This window comes from Suricata suricatta, chromosome 4, assembly GCF_006229205.1.
Source record: "Suricata suricatta isolate VVHF042 chromosome 4, meerkat_22Aug2017_6uvM2_HiC, whole genome shotgun sequence".
NCBI classification, from domain to species: domain Eukaryota; kingdom Metazoa; phylum Chordata; class Mammalia; order Carnivora; family Herpestidae; genus Suricata; species Suricata suricatta.
The window spans coordinates 116,330,717-116,349,930 of record NC_043703.1 but is presented as its reverse complement, the minus strand read 5'-3'; the positions used below and the strand labels follow the sequence as shown (position 1 = coordinate 116,349,930).

The 19,214-nt window shown below is 41.8% G+C and overlaps 1 protein-coding gene and 2 long non-coding RNA genes across 5 annotated transcripts; 2 read left to right on the top strand and 1 right to left on the bottom strand.

Moving 5' to 3' along the window:
• Positions 1-2,701: 2,701 nt before the first annotated feature.
• Positions 2,702-3,426, bottom strand: LOC115290675 (Alstrom syndrome protein 1-like). Its single transcript, XM_029938522.1, has 2 exons — positions 2,975-3,426; positions 2,702-2,827 (listed from the first exon to the last, which is right to left on the bottom strand). The coding sequence occupies exons 1-2, from the start codon at positions 3,284-3,286 to the stop codon at positions 2,702-2,704; spliced, it is 438 nt and encodes a 145-aa protein (XP_029794382.1). The 5' UTR covers positions 3,287-3,426.
• A 58-nt stretch (positions 3,427-3,484) lies between these two features.
• LOC115289050 lies at positions 3,485-5,362 on the top strand. 2 transcript variants are annotated; one of them, XR_003907351.1, is made up of 2 exons: positions 3,485-3,928; positions 4,943-5,362. It is a non-coding gene; the product is annotated as an uncharacterized LOC115289050 (long non-coding RNA). The 2 variants fall into 2 exon arrangements; XR_003907352.1 differs by having other exon boundaries at positions 4,750-5,362.
• An 8,574-nt stretch (positions 5,363-13,936) lies between these two features.
• LOC115289049 lies at positions 13,937-17,757 on the top strand. 2 transcript variants are annotated; one of them, XR_003907350.1, is made up of 3 exons: positions 13,937-13,976; positions 14,643-14,839; positions 17,397-17,757. It is a non-coding gene; the product is annotated as an uncharacterized LOC115289049 (long non-coding RNA). The 2 variants fall into 2 exon arrangements; XR_003907349.1 differs by lacking the exon at positions 13,937-13,976 and having other exon boundaries at positions 14,567-14,839.
• Positions 17,758-19,214: the final 1,457 nt, after the last annotated feature.

Sequence of the window (19,214 nt, the reverse complement as noted above, 5' to 3'; positions counted from 1 at the left end):
GGAGAAGACACAGAATCTGAAGCAGGCTCCTAGCGCAGTCAGCACAAAGAGGCTCAAACTCACAAAACGTGAGATCATTACCTAAGCCAAAGTCAGGCATTTAACCAACTGAGCCACGTAGGCACCCCTTAAAACTACCTTTAATACTGAACACCGTGTGCACCTTCATATAGGTAAACAGAAAAATCCCTGATTTCTCTTAAAACAAACAAACAAACAAAAAACACACTTCTGGGGCAAGGGGAGGAAATACTGGGCTCTAAGAAGTAGGGTTGTCTATTACACATAGACCACTATTAAACAAGATAATTTTTCACATTGCCTGTAATAAGAGTTAAAGTGGTTTAATGTGTATTAAACCTCCCCTAAGCTTGTAAATATAAATTTTTTTTAAATGTTAATGCTTATTTTTTTATTTTTGAGAGAGAGAGAGCGAGCGAGTGAGCGTGAGTCGGGGAGTGGGCAAGAGAAAGGGGAGACACAGAATGTGAAGCAGGCTCAAGGCTCTGAGCTGTCAGCACAGAGCCTGACACAGGGCTCAAACCCACAAACCATCAGATCGTGACCTGAGACCAAGTCAAACGCTTAACTGAGTGACCCAGGTGCCCTAGAGATATAAATTTAAATGCTAATAGTTATTCAAACAAGAATTCAAAGAACAAAATAAAAGTTAGGACTTCAGGGGCGGCCCTGGGGGCTCAGTCAGGTAAGTGTCCAACTTTGGATCAGGTCATGAACTCACAGTTCCTGAGTTCGAACCCCACATCAGGCTCTGTGCTGACATCCCAGAGCCTGGAGCCTGCTTTGGATTCTATGTCTCCCTCTCTCTCTGTTCCTCCCCGACTCGCTCTCTGTCTCCATCTCAAAAATAAACATTTAAAAAAAAAAAAAAAGTTAGGACTTCATCCACAAATGTGGCTTTAATAAATCTCCAAACTAGACTTCTCCTTTGATCTCCAAAACCAAGTTTATAATCTTAAATCATCTCAGCCAATCCCATCCACCCCTCCCTCCATTACTCCTACCTTATCCTGGCCATATCTCAATATTTGACAAAACCGTTCATCAAATAATGATGGATGACACCTTCTTGCCTACATCTAACCCATTACTAGTGTAATAATAATGTAAAATTAATGTATAAGTATAATGATTTTACCTCTCAAATATTTCTCCAATCAGTCTGTCTTTTTCTATATCTACCAACACCTCCTTGTTCCAAAATATTATCATCTTTTGCCTGGCAATACTGCAACGTCTTACTAGTTAGCATCCCTGACATATTGCCACTTCCCCCTCCCCATCCTGCTGTCAAAGCTGTTCTCCACTCTGCTACAAAGTGATCTTTCTGAAACACAAATCTTACCATATACCCCTTCCCCTTTTCAATGACTTTCCAAAGCTCCAGAAATAAATCTTTCATCCATACCCGCCTTTTAGTTTCCTGGAAAGGCCAAGCTTTCTCCAACATTACCTTCCCATGTGCCTTTCCCTCAACTGAGAGGCTTTTCCTTTGTCTCGTTAACTTTAATTTGTCTTCAGATCTTAGCTCTATCAGAACTTCCTCAGGGAAGCCTTCCCCAGCTTCACTAACAAGATCAGATTCCGTTACCAGAGGCTTTTCAAAGTATGTTAGTACATATCAGTTTTACTTTTACTCGTGAATAAATGTAATTTATAAATGAATTTTGTCTGCCTCCCTCTTATGTGAACACCAGATGAGGCAGAGATTAAAAAAAAAAGTGTCTGGGTTCGCCAAGGTTCCACCCAGCACAACAGGTGAATGCCCTGATGAATGCTCAATGAATTAAGTGCCCACTGGAATATTTACCAGGCAAAACAATAGCAATAACTCTTTAATGAACAACAGTCTATAGCATCAATGTCCAAAAGAACTTTCTGTGTTTAAGGATCTATTCTCTATCTGCACTTTCCCATAGTAGCCGCTAGTCAAGTGTGGCTATTGAGCACTTAGTACAACAGAGGCACTGAATTTTTCATTTAACTAACTAAATAAAATCTAAAGAGCCACATAATAATGACTGTATTGAACCGCACGGGTCTATATAAGTCTTTCCTGTCTTCAAATGTTATACTTTGGTGTCTTGGGTCACTCTGCCGTTTACATCTTGTCTATGGAGCAGTCCTAAACAATAAACCCTAGGCTTCTTTTGGTCCCCCCAACTACCGTGCACCCAACAGAAATTTAATAAATGTCTTATGACTTGATATCTGAACTGTTTAGCAAACTTTCTTTTTCTCCCTGAGAAGCTAATGAATTAAATGTAGTTATTTCCAAAACGGTCTTCAGGAACCAATCATAAAATCATCTCTTCCTCCACTGTGTAATACATTGTGCTTTCTAGTTTTCCGCACTGTTTGCAACTCCCGCGTGAGTCTCCTGCTACCGACTGGGGACCCCTTTATTGCTACAAACCAGGGTCCGGTAATGTACAAATAGGCGAGGAGCCTCTGGAGACTAATCACGTAGTCCATAATCCAAATACTCCCTCAAGAAGAGTCCTGCCCTTCAGGCATACTAATCTAATTGTCTCCCCAACAAAACAGTCCCTGGGCAACCAGTCTCTCCACTCCAACACGGCCGTTTCCCCCTCCTGCAGGGCACGAGGAGTCCCACCTCCGTCCCAAAGGACTGCTTAACTACACCCACTGGGAATACCGGCCCTCAGAACATCTGGTGTCATTCAAAAAGCCCGGGACCCACCGAGAGGGGTGAACAAGAGAGGTCTTTGCCAGCAAGAATGGGAAATTTGGCGTAGGCAACCACAACCTGAACAGGGTGGGGGCCCAGGACGCGAGATGGCCCCTACAAGGCTTTAAAAGCGCGATTATGGGCCGGGTAACGCGGCCCGCAGTGAGCAGAAGGCGGCGGAGCAGACAGCAGGCGGAGCGCTCAGGGACTACCCGTCCCCCAGCCCAACGGCAGCCCACACCTCTCCCCCGCCTGGCTCACCTTCTCCGGGCCGGTCAGCTCGTCCTCCGGGAAGCAGCGCCTCGGAAGCGACGACGGAAGCAAACTCCGGCCGGGATGCGCCTGCAGCCAGGCCTTGGCCTCCTCGTCGTCCTCGTCGTCTGTATTCTCCCGTGGCTGGCTCTCGTAGTTAAAGTCCGAGTCCAGCTCCCGCCCCTCCTCTTCCTCAACCTCCTCCACCACCACCACCTTGTCTCCTTCCTGGTTCGCCGACTCCTCCGCCCGTTCCTCCTCCTCCTCTTCCTCCTCCTCCTCCTCGAGCTCGCCGGGCCACGGCAGGTCCTCAGGCTCCATGTTGGTGTCTCGCTCTAGGAGGCAGAGGAGGAGGGGGAGAGGGGAAAGGGGAGGAAGAGTAGGGAAAGAGAACGGACTGGCGGTTACGGCGCGCGCAGGCGCAAAGATCGCGGCGGCCTCGCGCCCCGCGCCGCGCCGCGCGGACGGGGCGGGGCAGGGAGTGAGAGCGCGCGTTGCTAAGGACGCCCGGCGGGAAAGCCGGAGGTGTGGCGGGGGCTGGTGAGGGAGTGGCGTCGCTCTCGTCACCCGCTGGGATCTTGCTCACAGTACTGAAAGCTCACAATAAACCCGGAGTGAGGTCTTCTCGGGGGAGGGGAGAAGTTCGTCCTCCGCTGGGCCAAGCCAAAACTGAATTTTGCCTTTGCACCGAGAGGAGATCAGACTGTAGGACAAACCTATGATAATCAAACTTGCAAGTTATGAAGTTTTAAAGGTTGAATGCCTGCTATGCGACAGGCTGTCTGATGGGCACTTGGATCTAAGAGCGAAAAAGTGGTCTGGAGCGGTAGAGAAGTTAAGCTGGTATCAGAAAAATGCAAGTTTGCATCCTTACATCGCCATTTACAACAGTGTGACTGAGCCTCTATAAAATGAGTATGGTGGTGATAATTGAAGCAGATAACCAACGTAAAGGACTTAGTGGTAGGTATTATTCATTGATTATTGTGCAGTAACTCATTAAATGCCCACAGTTCTGTGAGATTAGTATTAATACTGTTTCATATTTGAAGAATCTAATGCTCAGAAAAATAACGTTCCCAAGCCTCTTACCTAGTAATTGGCTGGCTGGGCAATCCCAAGACTTCTGTAAATCCAGTAAATTGCCCTGGCCCAGACCTGTAAGCTAATAAAGGATAAAAAACAAGTATTTATACTGATAGTACCTGTATTTTTAGTTTAGTCAATGACTTTGAAATGCTTTGGAAACAAAGCTTTCCTGATTAATTCAGGAACTCCTATAAAATAAATAGCAAATTAAAGAATTGTGAGATGCTTTGCTATTACCTACAGAGATAGCCATAATTAGAATCCAGCAAAAATTCTTTATAGTATCTATCCACAATAGCAGAGAAAAATTCGTAGTGATATTGAACAAACATCGGCAAGGTAATTTTTAGGGGTATTGCCTTGGATGTATGTCCTATCTGCCAATGACCCAATTCTGGCAAAACTATGAAGATAGAACATGGACTAGAGCCCAGAGCCTCAGAGCTCCTGTGAACATCTCTAAATGGACTATGAGTATATTCCAACACCACTCGTCTTATGACAAATTGAGGCTTTTCCTTGCTGGAGAGCTATGGATGTAATGATAGAAAAAGAAAGTTGCTTGATTTTCTATTCCTGACTGGAGAAATCCAGTAACAGGGACACACATTTCATTGATACTGTTATTAAATAATTCTGTAAAGCTTTACCATTTACTTAGAAACTCCATTATCCTTATCATCCACAAATTTCAGGAAAAATGAAGGGGAACTAATGGGATTCTAAAACTAATTGTCAAAGCTCTCAGAAACTCTCCAACCTCCAAGGCCCAAAGTATTTCCATTTGCCTTAATAGCAAGGACATCATTCTATTGTAGGATCCACAAGTTATCTCCTTCTGAGTTAATAACAGCCTGCCTCATGTACTTGGAATTATTTCCAATATAGATTCTACCTTAAAACAAGCTGATATGACTAATTGCTGCAGGGGATCCACACTACAACTCCTGTTTTATCAACAATAGGAGGAAGCTGCATTTCCAAAGTACCTGTCTAAGCAGCTTCTGCAGGATCTGAAATCCAGAGATTTGGTCTTCTGAAAAAGCATCAGAAAAAAAAATTTCCCTTGATCCTCAATGGAAAAAAATCTCATCAGGCACTGTTAAGGACAACCCAACAAGTTAAACTTCAAGGCTTTGATCCTTGGATTCATGTTACCCAACCAAAAATACAGGCATCATTTTTTTTTCTGGGATATTGGATATTTAATCCATTGCAAGACCTCAAACCAGAGATTCTGGGGAATTCTCCAGAGCTGCTGACTACAGAAATGGATTGCATATGCCCATTAAAACATAACAAGATTAATTTCCTGATTCTTTAGTATCCTTTACCCTACCCCTAATCTTGCCTATCATTGTTCTTTGACAACCTTTTAACTAACAAAATGATTTCTCTATATGATCCCTTTTGTCTTTATACTGTTACTTTTGACTCCCTGTGTTCTGCCACTTAAGAAAAAGCAATTTTAAAAAAGAAAGAAAAGGGGCGCCTGGGTGGCTCATCAGTTAGGCATCCGGCTTTGCCTCAGGTCATGATCTCACAGTTCATGGGTTCGAGCCCCATGTTGGGCTCTGTGCTGACAACTAGCTCAGAGCCTGGAGCTTGCTTCGGATTCTGTGTCTCCCTCTCTCTCTGACGCTCCCCCACTCGTGCTCTGTCTCAAAAATAAACTATAAAAAAAGAAGAAAGAAAAGAGAAGAATAGAAAAACAATATGCTCTGGTGTGTTTTTCTCAAACCATAGCTACTGCTTTTAATTTAATGGCTGAAATGTTTAAGTCTTTTCAGCAGCTTCCACAGTCCAAGTCAGTAGTCTGAAAGATAAGCTGATATCCTCTTGAGTCTGAGCCTTCCAGAGAACAACTTGGAGTCTTCCTTCAACCACATAATCCTTTAAACAAATGGCTGTATCCTTGAGTTCCACCAATATATCCCTATATCTTTTAACCCATTCTCTTTAGGAATCCAAACACAAGCTGATGTGGAGGGTGGCCCTGGTAGAGAAAAGGAGATCAGGAAGGAAATAATAACAGTACTTCAGATAATGAATATAGGTGCAGATAGTGGTATGGAGACAGGAGAGTACAGATGCAAAAGCTACATGGAGGTAACATTAATAAGACCTGGTGACAGGATATGGAGAGGAGAGTAGGAGGAAGGAATAAGATAAATCCCACATTTTGGTTTGGGCAGCCCAGCTGATGATAGAAATACAGAAGTAGAAACAGGTGGGTCTTTAGGGAAAAGTCATAAGTTCAGTTTTGAGCATATTGAGTTTTAGTTGCCCAAGACAAATCCAGTTAAGGATGTTCAGTTAGCAGTTGTCTGGGACTTGGGGAAGGGGGAGGGGTGGGTTGCTGACAATAAGCACATAGGTGTTGTAGAAAGTCACAACTCAGTGTAAAACAGAAGTGGGCCATGGATGGAACCCTGAATAATGTGCACATTCCAAAACAAGAAGAGGAGATCACAGACAGAAGAAACTACCAGAGAGATAGGAAGAGAACACAAAAAGAGCAGTGATATAAAATATGGGAAATCAAATATAGTTGACTCTTAAACAACACAGGTTTGAACTGCACGGACACTTATACATGGGTTTTTGGGGGGTAAATACAGTACAGTACTACAGAAGCACTTTCTCTTATGATGTTTTTTGACAACACTCTATTCTCCAGCTTCCTTCATTGTAAGAACATAATACTTAATATACATAACGTACAAAATATGTGTTGGGGTGCCTGGGTGGTTCAGTTGGTTGAATGTCTGACTTCAGCTCAGGTCAGATCTTGCGGGTCCTTGTGTTCAGCCCGCATGGGGGGTGGGGTGCTGATAGTGTGGAGCCTGCTTGGATCCTTTGTCTCCCTCTCTCTCTCCCCTTCCCCTCTTCCTTTCTCCTCAAAAATAAATAAACATCTAAAAATATATGTGTGTGTGTGTGTGTGTGTGTGTGTGTGTGTGAATTGACTAGGTTATCAGTAAGGCTTCTTCTGATTAACAGTAGGCTATTTGAGCCAACTATTCAGGGGCCAACTATAGTTTCAAGATGGAAGAAGCCAAAAGCATCAAATGACACAAAGACAAAATAAGAACTGACAAGCATTGAATGAATCTGGCCTTAAGAAATCATTAGTAGCTTGCACAAGAAATTATTGGTAACTTGACTGAGAAATTATTTTGATGGAATGGTGGGAGCAGACTACAGATGAAACAGTCGGGAAATGACTGAAGGTGAGGAAGGTGAGACATTGAGTGTAGAAAGAAGGACTTGAGCCATGAAAGAGGGGAAAAAAGGATAAGGTAGTAACTAGAATAGGAAAGGAACCATGGGAGTTTGTCATCCTTGTTGTTTTCAATATGGAAGACAATTGAGTTTATTAGTATGTGAAGATTGACCCAAAGGAAAGAAAGACATTAAAAGAAAGAAAGACTGTTGGGAGCCACCGAGCTTTTGGCTGCCTCAGGCAAGGATATATCGCTCTCCAGGGAGCAACCAAAAAACAAGATTTACATCTGGAGGCTAGGAGAGTGCCATTTCCTGGTCCAAGATTTTGGTGGAGGTCCTGCTGGGCCAGACGTAGAATGGCCAAGGTGCACAAAAGATCAATCCCCATTCGGGAATGCAGCATTAAGCTTCCCCTCCCCAGCATTTGCAGACGCTAGTCTGCGCACTTCCCTTTGATGCTGTGTCCGGAGTTTGGAGTTTCGTTTTAGGTTTTTTCCCCTTTCTCTAATACTCATTTGACTCTGTTACCTGGCAACCAACCTGGGTCAGTTCCCCGCCCCAAACCATATATAAGATACAGGGTTTTCTGGAAGAAGAAGGAGGAAGAAGAATAAAAGAGAGGCTTGATCAGATTCCGTGTGCTGTCTTCACTCTCTGCGACCCCTTTCCTGCCCTTTCTCTCCCTCCCTCAGGAAAAGAACCCAGGAGGATTCTCAGCCCTGCTGGTCCGGTTGGAGGAGACAGGTACCACCTCCGCTAAGACAAAAGACAATTGATAAAAGCAGAGAGGATGACAGGGGATTCAGGTGGAAGGATTATCCTCAGAAGTATATGGATATCTCATAGAGGAGAGAAAAGACAGGTATTGATAAAAATCATTTATTCAGGTGAGTGAAGCAAGAAGTTGAATTCATGTTTCTTGGGTTTTACTCATGTTAATCAAAGTGTGGTCTGCAGACTATGATCATCAGAATCACCTGAGGTATATATTTTATGAAGAATCCCAACTGCCATCACCGGAAGAATAAGATTTAGGAAGTCTGGGTTGGCACCCAGGAATCTGATCTTTAAACTGGCACATGTACCACCACCCCCCCACAGTATGGTGAGGCAACATAATGGTAGAGAACCACTCCTTTTTTTTCCTCTGTGAAATATCAAGGATAATACAGTGCTCCCCCACTCCCTATAGAAAGTCATCCTCCACCTGCCACCTACCAGCCAAGGCATGGACATATGACCTAGATTTACACCTTTGGATGCTCCTTTCTGTAACTTTGACTCTTGAGGGAGTGAAGCAGAAACAATTCAGAACTTACTACTCAATGCATAGTATGGAGACTGGTAGCATCACCTGAGAGCTTCTTAAGAATGCAAACTCTCAGGTCCCATCCAAACCCACTAAACTTGCATTTTAATAAGATATACAGATGGCTCCGAGCCACATTAAAGTTTGAAAAGCACTGGCTTAGAACATATTCATAGTGGTAGAGTCAAGAGTTTTGCAGTAGCAACTGCCAATGGAACACATAGCATGACCTCAGTCATGGGTTCTGTCCTCCAGCCTTCCTTGATTCTTGACTTTCTTGGTCAGCTACTCTACTTAGTGAAGGTAACAATCACAAAATCTCAACAACTGATAACAAATAATGCTGTTTCTTGCTCATACTCCAGCTGGCTGCCTGGGAATATCTGTTTCAGGCTGCAGTGGGTGAGTTGGCTGGTGTGACTTTAATACACATGGCTTTCATTCTTTTGGGACCAGTGGGTTACTCAAAGAATGCTCCTTCCATGAGGGAGGTTGGATGCTCTCAAAAGTGAGTGGAAACACAAATTCCTTTGAAGGCCACAGTCACCCTATCACTTTCTCCCATACATCATTCCCCAAAGCACATCACATGCATAAATCCAACATCATATTCCTTTTATGGAGGTTGATGGAAGAAAGGAAATAAATACTTACTGAATGATGAACCTACCACACAATGTCACCCTTTCTCCAAGCCTGGTTTCCAGCTTTCCCACTGGTTCTAAGGGCCCCACAATATCCTTCTAGTAGACTCCTTTTCTCCTGAAGTTAGCCAGCACCAGTTTCTGCTGCTTGAAAGTAAAACCTATGACTGATCCATGAAAGGAAGTCTAGGCCAAATGAAGGAGAAAATAGAACCCCAGAATGTGGCTGTCAGACTTGGAGAAAAAGCATGTAGAGACTATATGCACAAGACGGTTAGACAAATAAAGAGATGATTGGAAAATAGGAGGTCTTGGCTGGACAACAAAATACTGGAGTTTTAAAGGTCCAAGATGTGGCCAACAGGGGTTTGAAAGTCCCAAGATGTGGCCACAGGATTAAGTTCCTGTAACAAGTCTCCCCATGTAATTATTTAAAAAACCCCTGGGATGAAGACATAGCTGAATATGAAAGAAGGTGAGTCAAGTGCCACTTTCTTCCTGCACAATAACCAGATAAGACACAAATAGGGCCATGTGGACATCGAAGGGACAGAGGGAAGGGAAGACAAAGACTTTCTGAGTGCCAGGAACAATAATGGGTATATTATAATTATTGCCTCTTCTAAGCTTCACAACTATTCAGCAAAGTATTTTACAGAGGACAAGGTTCAGATAAGTTAAATCATTTCCCCAATATAATCCAGCCAGTAAGGGGGCGGGCAAGGTAGTCTGTCTGACTACATGGTCTATGCTTTTTCCTGTTGAACCATACAGTGTAGAAACCACACAGCAAGCTCTCGCCCTGTTGTAAGTGAAACATAAGAAACTGTCAATCTCCCTTGCAGAAGCCACAAGGAGAGCTGTATCCTCAGGAGCAAGCTGGGTGTCAGTTAAAGACGGGATGAGGTAGGGGGAGGGGGGAAAAGAGGTGGTGGTGATGGAGGAGGGCACTTGTGGGGAAGAGCACTGGGTGTTGTATGGAAACCAATTTGACAATAAACTACTTAAAAAAAAAAGATGGGATGAGGTGAAAGGCTGTGGAGGCGGGGAAGTTTGTCTACACTTATAGCACAGGTTTGGAGGAAGGAGGTCAGCATCAGAGCACAAACCAAAGCAGACTTGCAGAAATATGCAGATGAAAGCCCTGTAGCAAGGCGAAATCAAAAGAGCTCACATTCCTGTATGTGACTAAGGATGAAACATAAAGGTATGGAACTAGTTTCTGTGATAGCCCATTTTCAACGGGGGAACAGGAAAGATCCAATTAAATAATTGGAGGGGAACCTGGATGGTTCAGTTGGTTAAGCCACCAACTTCGGCTCAGGTTATGATCTCACAGTTCATGAGTTTGAGCCCCGCACCCGGCTCTCTGTGGACAGCTCAGAGACTGGAGCTGCTTCGGATTCTGTGTTTCTGTCTCTCTCTCTCTCTCTGTCAAAAAAATAAATAAAAATTTTTTTTCAATAAAAAAATTAATCAGAGCATTTCATGTCTTTATTCAAAATCCTCCAAGGACTTTCAATATAACTCAGAATAAAATCCAAAGTCCTAACCATGGTCTACAAGAGCCTGCATGATCTGGCTCCTACCCACATACCTCCAGATCTGAACTCCTGCCCAATCCTCTTGGTCACCCACTGGCGCCACACTGGCCTCCTCACTGTTCCTCAATTTGCGAGCCCCCTCCCACCTCAGAACCCTTGCATCTGTTGTTCCCGTGGCCTGGAACACACTTCCACAGAGTCTGATTACGTTATCAGAGGGCTCTTTTCTGATAACCCAATAGACTCAACAATGCTTTCTTTTATTTCCTAGAACTTATCACCCCCAATATGTATGTGTTTGTTTATTGTCTCCCCTCACTAGGAGAGACAAGCTTCATGATGTAACGGATTTTATCTGTTTTAGCCATTCTGTGACTAGTGCCTAAAACAGTATCTGACATATAAGGTGGTGATTGGTAAACATCGTTGAATGGAATCAATGGAGATTGCATTGCATTGGTTGGTCAAAAGATTCTAAATGGAATTTCAGGAAAAAAATTAATTTTACCGGAGCTGATAAAGATGTCTGCCTACTGGAGAATCCTTAATTTCCTTTCTTAGCTGGCTTCTGGAAGCTGACTATAACCTATAGTTGATTCCTGGTGGCAAACTCTTCCTTAGGATGAGTCATTTCCATTGATGGCTAAGTTAATCCATTAACAGCTTCATTTTCATGATGCTTTTATAATCAGAAAAAGAAATTACAAAAGTTAATATGTGGCATATGGAGACAGAAACTTTGTTTTATAAATACATCTGTTTGTCTGTGTGTGTGTGTGTACAAATGAAATAAATTTATATATGATAAACCAGGAAGGACAACATGGAATACACAATTTGTTTCTATTCCTATGAGTACAAAATTACCATCTCAACTCACTGATCCCCTTGAGGTTTGCTTCACTGTGACTCTTCTAGGCCTTTCACAAACTGCAGATAGCATCTCAATCTGCCACAGATATTTCAAGTACTACTGGATACTTTGGGTCATAAGGGCTAGATGCCAGAGCAGTTTCAACAAGCTGAAGTGGTTTTTTTTTGTTTTTTGTTTTTTGTTTTTCTTGTTCTGGACTTGACTCAAGTCATATAACCCTTCCAGATTACTTTGTCAATGAGCTGGAGCATTGGTAACTCAGTAAATGTGGCATACGTTGCCTCAAGAATCCAGAATGATCTGCTATTTATTGTATCTTTTTCTTAAGGATATTGATGCAAGGTGTTTTGGTTTTTGTGGGGTTTTTTTTCTTGGTTTGGTTTGGTTTGGGTCTTTTGTTTTTCATTTTTTGTGGGGTATTTTTGGCTACTTATTTTTTATTTTGAAGGTTAACATCTCAGCATTCTCCAGGTCACTAGATCCCTGGACACTTCCTTGAGATGACACTTTGGAATCCTTGTGGGATTCCCAGCCACTTTCTAGTATGTATTTATCTTATCAGAGGACTGAGGATAACTGCACCCTCCTGCTCTCTAATCCTATCAGAATGAATGTCATCAATTTATCAGGTCAAAGCAATATGCAGTAGGATGGTGAATATTCATAATGACCAAATTATGATCCAAGGCCAAACTAGGGTAGTCCTGAGTCAACAGAATATACAACTGACCTTCCAGGTGAAAGCAATAGTCTCTTCTAGTCTCTACTTATTAGGAGATATAAAAAGATCTATAGCGACTTACCAGGTACCAAGGGCTGGGTTGATTTCTCCTCTAGTAAAGAGATCACATTTGAATCAGCAGCTACAATTGAAGTTGCCACTTGTTTAAGCTTATAGTTATCCAGTAACATTACCCAACATTACCCAAGACACACTTCAAACAGGTGAGTGAAATAAAGATGTGGTAAGAATCACCACTTATAAATATTTCAAGTCTTTGATGGTGCTTAATTACAAAAATGCTCCCAAATCTTTTGTAATATTGTTTTCAGTTTATAATTTGGGTAGGGAAGGCAATCTCCAGGAACTTCCACTTGGTCTTTTCTACCATAATAGATAGGATCTCACAGGTAAGAGAGCAATGCATATGTATATTTTTCTACCAGGAGCTGAATATTTCTACTCCAACTATAAACTCAAGAACTAGAAAAATAAACACAGGAGGGATCTGAAGATCCACTGGGCCCCTATGAGAAGAATAGTAGCCAAAATTTCATCCTCTAGCTTTTATAAGTCCCATCCTCACTGGTGGACCACAGTGGAATTCAGGTTCCTTAGGGATTAACTCTGATTTAGAGCCAGGAACTAATAATTCCTCAGAGATCTGGATATGTTTCTCTTTCCCCAGGCTAAGTTACCATAGAAAATAGGCACAAGTCTCTCTGGGAAAGTCTGGGAATGAACATTATCAAAGAGTCCTTCCTCAGGGGTACCTGATCTCTCCTTCCTTCCAGAGGCCCTAAGACATTGAACTGACTCAGAAATGGAAAAGGGGAAAGAAGCCATGACTCTTCATTGTGATGGCTTAAGTCAGGATTCTTTCTAAAGTACACCTAAAGTTTGTTTGTTTTCCAGTTATGCAGTTTAAGGAGAATCTTAGTTGGCTGTCTGTTTTGGCCCTGAGTATCCCATGTTGGCCACCATCAAAATTTCCTATGGGTCAAACTATTCTGATTATCACTCTAGCCTTCTGCCTTTTATGGTAGCCATGTTCACCTTTCTCTCTTGGGGAAGTGCCACTCCACGGTCTCCACCACTCTGGGATATGATCATCTCCATTGAAATCAAGGAGTACATTTCAACAGCAGAATGTCCCCCCTCATCTCAGTCTACAGAAGACAGCTTCTGTAGCTTTTGTGAAAAATATAAGCCTCTTCACACCAGTATACTTTTCTATGTCAATGTAAGGACGCAAGTTTGACACAATAGAAGGGCACACATTGCCCAAGGCAAGAGGGACCACCCTTGTAATACCCTTAACATTCCTAAGGGCAGGCCTAGAAATAGAAGCTATAGGTAATCAGTAGCTTAAGGCTAGTTACACCCTATGTGAGGGTCCTGGGTCCTGGGTCTACTCTGTGATTGGTTAACACTCTAAATGTTGTAATTGGATAAACCTGCTGTAAAAAATATTGTGTAATAATAATTGGATCACTGTACCTATGTCACAATTTCCTGTAACTCCCCCTTCCCAAACTCATAAAAGTCCTACCCCACCTTTGTTTGGGCTCACAGTGCGGATCCACTGCGTTGGAAAAGTCTGTGAGTCCGAGTTCGAACCCGTAATAAAGCCCTTTGCCTTGGCATGGGTGCCTTGGTCTCCCTGGCGGTTTCTGGTTTTGGGGTGATATTAAAATCTAGGCGTTACACTGTAACCACGCCTTGAGGCAAGAATTTAAAACCCTAAGCCTGGGGCGCCAGAGTGGCTCAGTTGGATAGGCATCCGACTTCGGCTCAGGTCATAATCTCACAGTCCGTGGGTTTGAGCCCCATGTTGGACTCTGTGCTGACAACTCAGAGTCTGGAGCCTGCTCAGATTCTGTGTCTCCCTCTCTCTCTGCCCCTCCCCTGCTCACTCACTGCTCTGTTTCTCAAAATAAAAAAAAGACATTAAAAACATTTTAAAAAAGACAGAATATCTTTAAAAAATATGAAAATAAAATAAACCCTAAGCCTTTCATTTTCTTTCTTTTTATTTTAATTTTTTAAAATTTATTTTTGATATAGAGAGAGATGGAACATGAGCAGGGGAGGGGCAGAGAGAAAGGGAGACATAGAATCTGAAGCAGGCTCCAGGCTCTATGTTGTCACAGAGCGCAATGCAGGGCTCAAACCCACAAACTGTGAGATCATGACCGGAGACAAATTCAGATGCTTAACAGACTGAGCCACTCAGGAGCCCCTTTCATTTTCTTTCTTTAAGCACAGTTGGAAACTAAACCACAGCCATTGTATTCCATAGGCCCTTCACATGGCCTATCACAGTAGCCACTTGGATCATCACTAAGGCATTTTCTTCAATATGGACTTCACCCCAGGTACCACAGATGACATGTACCATGCACCATGCCAGCAAACCAACTTCTGATATTAAACAGATTGTCACAGCTTTCAAGTACAACCAGGTAGGTGACGAATCCCTGAATGAAATCCTTTTCATTTCATTAAGGTAGTATTGCCTGCAATCACAGCTGTCATTGGTCAGAGTTACTTGTTTTAGCCAACAGAATATACATGTTTTAATGGAGATAAATCTATTGTAGAATATTATCTATAAGAATAGACAAGGAATTTAGGGGTGATAATGCAGCCAGGAGAAATATCCACCCTCACCGTTAAGGTCCTAAAAGAAATCCTACAGCTATCACTACAGCTTTAATAGACACATATGAGGCTAGGGACAAGATAGCAGGAAGGATCTCCAATACATCTTCCCCCCAAAAAATCAAATGCTTCCACCACCTGATTTGTATGATTCAAGTATGTTTACTTGCATGAACTAATCAAAGCCTGGGATATTGTGTTTTAAATTTTCCATCTTCTCTTTTATGGTAAAGCATGCTAGAAGTGGAATGCAGTGGATATTGAATGACCTGATCCTCATTCCTGCAACAATCAGGAATACTTTTTGCCCAGTAAATAAACTCTTGGAAGTCTATCTCACAGACACAAAAGCACTCATATGTAAAGACTTATGTAAGAATGTTTACTACAGATACATTTGTAAGCAACAAAAATCCATAAACAAAGTGAAGACCCAACACTAAGAACATGGTTGAATTCATTACAGTTCATATATATCTCTAAGTATTATTATTAAAATAATATTATTATATTATTATTATAAAGAAGAAAATAGAGTTCTATAAGGTGACAAGGAGGGATTTCCTCAGGATGATGTTGACTGAGAAAAGCAAGATAAAGACAAATGTATGTTGTGTGATCTTGTTTATGTTTACAAAATTAAAAGAAAAAGTATATATAATGCATATGTGTGTATTATTATATGAATATAATAAAAACTATAGAAGAAACATACACTAGATTTAGAACAAGAGCTATTTGAGGAGGTATGGAATAATATATGTGTAAGGAAAATGGAAATGTAGAAGACTACATTTGAAAATTGCAGGAGGGATTCTGGGAACGTGGCAACAGCACTATCAACGTAATTATTCAATCTCTACAAATCTCCAGATAAATCAGAGGAACATCTACATAGCAAAACCAAAGCACATGGAAAATATTCATAACTAAGGTTGCCAGATTTAGCAAATAAATGCAGAATGCAAATTTGAATTTCAGATAAACACTGAATAATTTTTTGGTATAAGTATGTCCCAAATATTGCATAAAAATAGAAAGACGAGACCTAAATGGGGGAGGGGAACTGTGCCATCAAAATCCCAGAAAGCAAGCCACCATATTTTTCAACACTACAGAAAAACAACAGAAGAGGGAGCTCTATGAAATCAGAAAAGCTTTCCTGAACTCCATCTTTTTTTTAAGTCCAGGAAAACTAACTTCACACAAAAATAAGAAACAGAATAGTATCAAGGTCAAATCCCACACAAAATTACACTAAGAAAAGAGAAAATAAGGAAGACAATAACATGCCCAAAGACAATGAAAGCATGCCAAAAAGACCTGCCCACAAAACAGGTAAAACTCGTAATCTACTGCTTCAGAATGGATATTATTAAGGGAATGATAGGAAACACACACATAAAGCCCAGTTTAAATCAGAATTAGAAAAACTCAGATACATTAATAAAGAAAGGAAAAAAAGGAAAAACTCAGAAATAAGGGTTGCCTGGGTGGCTCAGTCAGTTGAGAATCTGACTCTTGATTTTGGCTCAGGTATGATCCCAGGGTCATGAGACTGAACCCTGCATTGGGCTCCACACTGAGTGTGAAGCTTACTTAAGAGACTTTGTATCACTCCCTCTGCTCCTCTCCCCTGCTTGTTTTCTTTCAAAAAAATAAAAGAGAGAGAGAGAGAGAGAGAGAGAGAGAGAGAGAGAGAGAGTGAAAGAAAGAAGGAAAAGAAAAAGGGAAATCTCAGAAGTGAGGTGACAGAGGGGCACCTGGGTGGCTCAGTCAGTTAAGCATATGAACTTTTGCTCAGGTCATGGTCTTGCAGTTTGCGGGCTCTAGTCCCCTATTGGGCTCTGTGCTGACAGCTCAGAGCCTGGAGCCTGCTTCAGATTCTGTGTCTCCCTCTCTCTCTGCCCCTCCCCTGCTCATGCTCTCCCTGTCTCTCAAAAATAAAATAAACGTTAAAAAAAAATGAAGCTCTTTGGGGATTCTAAAGCGCACCCAAGTTTGAGAACCAGTGCATAAGAGGAATGGCATTTCACTGCGCTCAGTATCAGGGACCTGGGTTCCAGTCTTCACATAGCCACCAATACAGCAGCGTGAACTAGAGCAAGTGTCCTAATCTCTCTGGATCACGGGTGCTGACCTATGTGTTATATGGTGAAAACAGTTTATGTACCCAGAATTGGGATTGGACAGGCTGATTTTTTAAGTCCTTCTGAGTTCTAGAGCCTGATAATTTAAATAAAAAGAAACAAATTGTATTTAAACAATTTAATTGTACAAAACTTTTAACGGTTGCATATCTGATATGATCTCATTTATGTATGTATACAAAAACTTGTGTATGTGTATGTTGTTTAGAGTTCTGGCATGAAAAAGAATTTGCTGTATATGAAGAGATTTAATGAATGAGCAATACACAGAGGTGTGGGCAGGATTACTGTACTCGCAGATTCGCAACAATGAAAAGCTGTTACTCCACCGCCCCAAACCTGAAGAACAAGAAGAATAAATGTTTACTGGAGCCCAGGAAGAGCTGGAGCTATGGAGAAGCGATCCAACAGGAGCTGCAGTTGTCAGAGGATACAGCCATTCCCACTGGATCCATTCTCTTGTATAGCTGTGTAGATGACTAGACCACAATGCATTTGTCCATTCTACTGTTATTTAAGTTACCTGCAAGTTTTTGTTCTCATAAATAATGTTGCTAAGAATATTCTCAGACATGCTTCTTGGTGAACGTATACACACATTTCTGTTTGATATATATGTACGGGTGAAATTGCTGGGTCATAACATGTATCAGTCTTCATCATGAACTGCCAAACTGTTTTTCAAAGCACATGTACCAGTTTACATTCTTACTAACAGTACATAAGAATTCCTTTTGCTCATGAACATTTGCTGAAGAAGAAAGACAAAGTGGGAGTATCTACACAATTAGATATAAACATTTATTATAAGACTGGCAATTGAGACAGTGAAAGATAGATAAATAACCAACGAGAAGAATAGAGAGTCCAGAAACCATCCCGTACATGTATTAAAGACACTGAATTAATGAGAAAGGTAGCATTGTAGAGCAGTAGAAAAGAGGCCATCTTTTTAGTAGATAATGTTGAATCAGTTTAACACACTTGCCCGAGAAAAGAAACGTGACCCTACCTCACACCATATCCAAGAATCATTTCCGGGTTGATTGCCGATGGAATTGTGAAAGGTGAGACAATAAAGGCTGAGAAGCACGGGAGAATGTCTTCATGACCTTGAGCAAATTCTTAAATAGGACACAAAAAGCACTTCAGCTAAGAAGGAACGAATTAGTAAATTGGATTCCATTAAAATTAGGGTTGCTTGTTCATTAAAAGACACCATAAAAATACAATAGCATAAAGCACATATTGGCAATGATATTTGTAACACATTTTCTTAGTTCAGACTGTTGAAACAAAAATACCATAAACGGGGTGGCTTAAGCAATAAACACTTCTCGCAGTTTTGGAGAATGGGTACCTGCAGGTTTGCTGCCTGGAGAATGGGTACCTGCAGGTTTGCTGCCTGGTGAGACTCTGCTTCCTGCTTAACACATGGTGATCAGGGGGACAAAGGCAAGAGAAATGAAGCTTAAATTAAACCTCCTTATACCTTGCAGCCCATGGATAGACCCATGGAACATGCAGAGCGTGACAGTCCTGGAGCAACTCATGGCTGCCTTCATGTTTTTGTTTTATTAAAGACTACAAGTAACCTTATCTTAACAGCACCTAGCCTCTCAAGGTCCTGAAAACCTTGCTTTCAAATTCCTGAGAGACTTATCCCATCCCTACCCCCTACTAACTAACTAAGTAACTAATCAGTTACTCCTCACAACCTCAGTGCAGCTCTTTCTGCCCACAGGTCCTGTCTCCGTGCTTTAATAAAGTCCTCTTTTGGCACCAAAGACAGCTCAAGAATTCTTTCTTAGCCATTTGTTAAGAACCCCATTACATGGCATATCTTCTTGCTGTGTCCTCACACGGCAGAAATGTGGAGAAGCTCTGGGGCCTCTTTTATAAGTAGTCTACTCCCATTTACGACAGCTCCTCACTCGTGACCAGTCACCTCCAGAGGCCCCACCATCACGTTGGTGGTTAGGATTTCAACATAAATATTTGGGGAGGACACAAACCTTCAGGGTAT

Bases quoted from the DNA above. Each gene is read 5' to 3' on its own strand.
- LOC115290675 (XM_029938522.1), bottom strand. From the start codon at position 3,286: ATGGAGCCTGAGGACCTGCCGTGGCCCGGCGAGCTCGAGGAGGAGGAG. The intron at 2,828-2,974 runs GTGAGCCAGGCG...AAAGCCTTGTAG, and splicing joins AGCTGACCGGCCCGGAGAAG to GGGCCATCTCGCGTCCTGGG.